Source organism: Cucurbita maxima, unplaced genomic scaffold, assembly GCF_002738345.1.
Source record: "Cucurbita maxima cultivar Rimu unplaced genomic scaffold, Cmax_1.0 Cma_Scf00029, whole genome shotgun sequence".
Taxonomy (NCBI): domain Eukaryota; kingdom Viridiplantae; phylum Streptophyta; class Magnoliopsida; order Cucurbitales; family Cucurbitaceae; genus Cucurbita; species Cucurbita maxima.
In genome coordinates, this window is record NW_019272045.1 from 2,574,689 (window position 1) to 2,581,713 (window position 7,025).

The 7,025-nt window shown below is 33.9% G+C and overlaps 1 protein-coding gene across 1 annotated transcript in view; it reads left to right on the plus strand.

The window, feature by feature from the left end:
- Positions 1-5,697: 5,697 nt before the first annotated feature.
- Positions 5,698-7,025, plus strand: part of LOC111465514 (protein kinase PINOID 2-like) — a 2,432-nt gene continuing 1,104 nt past the window's right edge. The window contains exon 1 of the mRNA XM_023109922.1: positions 5,698-6,307. Within this exon, the coding sequence (XP_022965690.1) occupies positions 5,751-6,307 (557 nt within the window). The 5' untranslated portion in view covers positions 5,698-5,750. The remainder of the gene's footprint in view (positions 6,308-7,025) is intronic.

Sequence of the window (7,025 nt, forward strand, 5' to 3'; positions counted from 1 at the left end):
ACTTAATTAATAATGTTTTATTCAGACCCTTTTGACCAACAATTTTATATACAAATAATTTTAAATAAAACAAGAGAATAAATGGAATGGAAGCTGCCCATCATCATGTCTCAAGAAAAAATCATCTTCTTTTTGTTTTGTTTTGTTTTTTATTTTTTTTTTGGTCCACTTTCACTGAAATCTATGGCTTCCATATATTTAATGTGTTCGGTCTGAGCTAATACGACAGTGTTCATACTTGTTAACGGTATGATCTCGATTACGATGACAAGACGTTATTTGTAACGGCCTAGATACACCACTAGTTGATATTGTTCTCTTTAAGTTTCTCTTTCGAGTTTCCTCTCAAGGCTTTAAAACGCGTATGCTAGGGAAGGTTTCCACACCCTTGTAAAGGGTGTTTTGTTGTCCTCTCCAACCAATGTGATGTCCCATATGATTGTGATGTCACAATTTGTACCCTCGTGATTGTGATGTCTCACATTGGTTGGGGAGGAGAACAAAACACCCTTTACAAGGGTGTGGAAACCTTTCTCTAGCATACGCGTTTTAAAGCTTTGAGAGGAAACTCGAAAGGAAAAACCCAAAGAAGACAAAATCTACTAGCGATAGATCTGATCCGTTACATTATTTGTTATTTTTATCATGATATAGTCGATCAATTGATTCTGAGTAGCATTAATAAGATCACAAGTAAATTGTTTGAAGGCATCGAGTTTGGAAAATCGATAGTCGATGTTCGTTGTTGCAATAACGATAAGCCCATTCTAATTTAAAGTTGAATTAGGGTTAGGGTTGAGAATTATTGATTAGGGTTCTTGAGAAATTATGCTTTTTTTTTTTTTTTCCTTTTGCTATCAGTGAGTGATGAGTTGGTATGCTTGACAGTGTTCATTGTGGAGATGTCAGGTTGGCCATGTTTGGTTGCACAATAAATTTCATACAACATTGATGAGTTCATATGCTTGACAGTCTTCCTTTTTTGAACCTTGCACTAATTCATTCCAACTTGGTAATCGATGACTCGAGCATTCTCTTGCAGCATGATCTAAATATTATTTCGAAGGTAATATAGTCTATGAGATGCGACATGGGTCGAAGAGGGGAATAAAGCATTTCTTACAAGAGTATTACGTTTTAAAACTATGAGGCTGACGATGATACGTAACGGGGTAAAATGGACAATATCTACCTGCGGTGGGCTTGGGCGGTTACAAGTGATATCAAAGTCAGGCACTGGGCAGTGTGCCAACGAGGACACTAGCCTCCAAGAGGGGTGAATTGTGAGATCTCATATTGGTTGGAGAGGGGAACGAAACATTCCTTATTAGAGTGTAGAAACCTCTCCCTAATAGATAAGTTTTTAAAACTGTGAGACTGACTGCGATACATAACAAGTCAAAACAGACAATATTTACCAGTGGTGGGCTTGGGTTGTTACAAATGATATCAAAGCCAGACACCGGGTGGTGTGCCAGTGAAGACGATGGGCCCTCATGGGGGGTGGATTATGAGATTCCACATTGATCGGAGAGGGGAACGAAACATTCCTTATAAAAGTGTGGAAACCTCTCCCTAATAGATACGTTTTTAAAACTGTGAGACTGACTGCGATACATAACAAGTCAAAGCAAACAATATTTACCAGTGGTGGGCTTGGGTTATTACAAATGATATCAAAGCCAGACACCGGGTGGTGTGCCAGTGAGGACGATGGGCCCTCATGGGGGGTGGATTGTGAGATCCCACATTGGTTAGAGAGGGGAACGAAACATTCCTTATAAGAGTGTGGAAACTTTTCCCTAATAAACATCTTTAAAACTGTGAGACTGACTACGATATGTAACGGGCCAAAGCGGACAATATTTACCAGTGGTGGGCTTGGGCTGTTACAAATGATATCAAAGCCAGTTAGGACGATGGGCCCTCATGGGGGTGAGTTGTGAGATCCCTAGTCTAACAGGGGAACGAAACACTCCTTATAAGCATGTAGAAACAATTTCTTAGTAGACGAGTTTTAAAACTGTGATGTTAACGGTGATACGTAACCAGCTATAGTAGACAATATCGCCAGCAGTGAGCTTAAGTTGTTACGTAGTCATGTCGTAGGGATACAGGTGAATATCGAGACTATTAAATGTCAAATTTTAGTCCAAAACTTGGGCGTTTGATCGTAGCGAGAAGAATGTATGGGGCAAAGTGAGGGAGGAATGGGTAAGTTAGATTGGTATTGAAACCTTTATGCAACATTGTGCGGGTTTTGCTGAGACTGCTGACTGAATTGGCAACCAAGGAGAGAAGATAGATCAGATCCTCCACACAAAAAGCGTTGAAATTCCGAACAAAAAACAAGAAAAGAACTGTGTCAAAAGTCACGTCAAAGTGCTTTCCAAATCCCATAGAATTAGGGCTTAAGATTTGGCTTAAACCCTAACACAACATTCTCTCTCTATCTCATGGTGTTTTTTTATGATCAAATGAAAAAAAAAAAATTGTAATATGGTAACACGATGATTCTTAGCTGATGTCGCTCAAGAAACGTTAGCGGGATTGGGAGAAGTTACTACGAAAGTAATAGAAATTTTCTCGATCATATTTCGGTAAGCTAGGGTTTATAGTTCTTATTATTGCACGTTTTTTGGTATATATAATAATTTTCAATTCTTTTAAACTTAGATTAAACCCTAAACCCTAAACCCAAGATTTGGCACGTTTCATGTTCTGAGGATTGATTTTTGTGAGATCCTAGTTGGAGAAAGAAACGAAACATTCCTTATAAGGGTATGTAAATCTCTCCTTAGTAGACGCATTTTAAAACTGTGAGGTTGATGATAATATGTAATGGGCATAATGGATAATATTTGCTAGCAGTTGGCTTGAGCTGTAACAAATGGTATTAGAGCCAGACATCGGGCGGTGCACTATCGAGGATGTTGAGTCCCAAAGGAGGTGGATTGTGAGATCCCACATTAGTTTGAGATGGGAACGAAACATTTCTTATAAGTGTATGAAAACCTCTCCCTAATAGACACGTTTTAAAACTGTGAGGTTGACAGTAATACATAAAAAGCCAAAGTGGACAATATATATTAGCGGTGAGTTTATATTGTTACAAATGGTATCAGAGCATGACATCGGACGGTGTGCCAGCGAGTGTGCTGGGCCTCAAAGGGGTGGATTGTGACATCCCACAGTTGGAAAGAGAAACCAAACATTTCTTAAGGGTATGAAAATTTCTCCATAGTAAACGCGTTTTAAAATCGTGAGGCTGACAATGATACGTAACAAACCAAAGTGGACAATATCTACTAGTGGACTTGAGCTGTTACACTCTTACTCGAACGTAGTTTCGATTCATTCATGTATCTTTCATTTATTCGGGCATCACATTAATACTAGATAAATATTCACGTCATTTCCATAAGATTTTAGGTTTAGTCATAATTTACCCTAATCTTCCCATAATTAAATCATGATAAACCAATAAAAAAAAAGATATCTAAAATATTTAAAATTCATTAAACTACAATATTGTATTTATTTATTCAGAGTTTGAGGGATCATTATATTTAAAAAATAACAAATAAAAAATAAAAAAAGCTAATGATAATGCACCGTGACATTGAAGTCGGTGTAGTCTTCGACGTGGCAAAATACTAAATTTCTCAAATTAAAATGCCACGTGTAAATTAAGAAATTGACACTAAAATAATGAAAAATAATTACATAAAGTATAAAGTGCATGTGCTACCTATTATTAGAATATATAATGAAAAATTATTTAACCCATTTTTGTTATATATTTATAATAAATTCATTTTTAAAATATATATTATTTTTAAATTTCATATATAATATTTAAATTTTGAAATATAATTCCCATCCAAATATTTTTAAATGCCTAATTTAATACAAAATTTTTTCAAAAATTCTTATGATTAAGTTGGCATAAAGTTAATATTTATTGTAATTTAATAAAATAATAACAATAATAATTTTCATGAATTAAAAATTCATAAAAGAATGGTTAATAGAAATTAAATTAATTTTTTAAAATAAACTAATTTTAATTTATTAAAAAAATATTGAATTAAAAATCCACGTAAATGTCAATTATTCCACGTGAAATATAAAAAAAAGTAACAAGTTACTCTATAAAGTATAACTCCCGACTATCTTAATCTAAAACGTCATCTATTAAAGGGATAAAACATGATACTTCAAGTTAACTCGAGCATAACTTAAAGTGACCCGACATATTTATACCTACTTTTACAGATTGTAGATTCTCATCTCTTCAACGTCGCCTCAAATATCACGTCATTTTTTGGTTATTTATTTTCATCCACACAGTTATGGCAAGAGATTTGATCAACAACAAGGAACTATTCAAAACTAATTCTCGAGCCATAGAAACCAAATAAATAAACACGAACATTTAACTTCACGAGTCAAAAATATATTTCTCCTCGAATCAACATTATTTTTAAAAATGATTTTAATCACTTTTTCACATATATATTATATATATATATAGTAATAATTTGTAGATTGTTTGGGGTCACATGTGTGACAATAATGATGATAAAAAAAAAAATTAAATTAAAGTACTAAACTACGTGACAGTGGGTGGATGCACGGGCGCTTCGTGCACCCAACGTCCGAATTTGGTTGGCTCCATCCCACCGCTGCATTAGAATTACGAAAATACCCTCACACCCCCACGACGTCGTTTTATTCTGCACTCTCTTTCTTCCTCACGCTTTGGATACGTCTATTTTATACGCTTTTTTCTAAATAAAAGAGCTACGCCTTTTTGACCGTAATGTTTTCTAAATTGCCCTTTCTTTTTTAAAAAATTACGAGATTGCCACGCCTGGTTCTACTTTCCTATGTATTGAAATGATGAGAACTTGAATAAATAATGTAATAATAATAAAAAGAAACTTTTAGTAATTTGGATTAATAAAGATTAATTAGTATAAAATTAATCATTTTATAGAAATTCTCGTTATTAGTTAAATCTTAGGTTATATTTATATAATTTTTGTATTAAAAAAATATAATTCAAATTTTATAGCTAATAAATACTCATTATTATTTCTTAAAATTAATTTACCTAAAAATCACTCAATAATGTAATATCATACCATTTAACATTAAATTCACAAAATTTATAGCTTCGAAAAGCACGTAAATAATTGGTCAACAATAGGTTAATACTAACCTAACTCAATTAATCCAGATAGATCTTGGTTTGATTCCATGGGTATATTGTAACTAATATTTTTCTTTTTTAAAATACAATAATTTGGAAAATGGCAAGTGCATAATAATTGACACGAGACAATGTGTCAGCTTTTTCGCTGTTCCTTAGGAGGGAGTGGACACGAGGCGGTGTATCAGTAAGGATGCTGGGTTTCGAAGGGGGTGGATTTAGTGGCAATCCCACATCGATTGGAGAAAGAAACAAGTGCCAGCAAAGCGGTGTATCAGTAAGGATGTTGGGCCGTTACAATACATATATTAATATGAAAATATAAATTAATAGAATGTGAAATGGCAAGAGCGTAATAATTGCCAAAATCAAACCCACTTTATCCATCTTATTTCTTTTTGTAATAAGTAACCCAAAACCAATAATAATAATACTTTTAATTTTATTTATTTAATTTCTCCCTATAAAAAAAAAAACCCACACCAACCCAACCAAGACCCCTCTCTTTTGGTTCAGCAACAACGCCTCCGCCATGGCCGGCATAACCCGAGACGATTCCGACCACGACAGCACATGCTCCTCCCTCACCCTCCCGGACTCGAGCCGTAGCTGGATGAGCAACCTAAGCTTCGGCAGTCGCCGAAGCAGCACGTCCGCCTTAGACGCCGCGTTATCCCCCTACAAACCGCACAAAGCAAACCAAGTGGCGTGGGAGGCGATGCGGTGGGTGAGACGCGTGAAAGGGCGCGTGGGGCTGGAGCACTTCCGGCTGCTACGGCGGGTGGGGAGCGGAGACATAGGGAATGTTTATTTGTGCGAAATAAGGAACCCGGTGGTGGGGCTGGCGCAGTGCTATTACGCAATGAAAGTGGTGGATAGAGAAGCGGTGTCGGTGAGGAATAAAGGGAGGAGAGCGGATATGGAGAAGGAGATTCTTAAGCTCATTGATCATCCCTTTTTGCCTACGCTTTATGCCCAGTTTGAAGCTTCCCATTACTCGTGTTTGGTTATGGAGTTTTGTCCCGGCGGCGATTTGTACGCCGCCCGCCAACGCCTCCCCGGAAAACGCTTTCCCATTCCTTCGGTCAAGTATGCCTTTCTTATCCAACTTTTAAAAGTTTCATTAATACCCTTATACTTTTAAAATATTAGATAGAATTTTTTAAAATTAATATTTATATAGTTAAATTTATTTATAGTTAGTATCTTATTTAAAAAATATTCACGAATTTTTGTTAAATTTATTTAACGTTAGTATTGTATTTACAAAATATTCACAAATTTTTTGAAATTAACAATTATATGATTAAATTTTTTATGGGTTTTTTAGTCAATACCCTTGAAATTAGTGTAAAGTTTTCAACATAATTTTTTTAAAATTTATTTTTATATATAAAAGGTAAGAATATTAATACTGTTTCAAAGTTTAATTTTTTTTAAAATTTTTAAAAAATGAAAAAAAAATGTTCTTAAATTTCTAAAATTTTTATTTTAAAAGACTTCATAAACATCTTTACCGTTTAAAATTCACTAATTTTGAAAAATAATATTTATACCCTTCAATTTTTAGAAAATAGTTTAAAATTTCCTATAGTTAATACTATATTTATAAAATATTCACGATTTTTAATAAAAATAACATTTATACCCTTAAATTTTTGAAAAATAATTTAAATTTTGTACGGATATTTTTTAATTTGATATTAAGGATTTTTATTTTATTTTAAGAAAATGTTTAAAAATATTTGAATTATTATTTGTATATACTAATGGAAAAATGGGTTTTTTTTTTTTTTTTTTTTTTTTA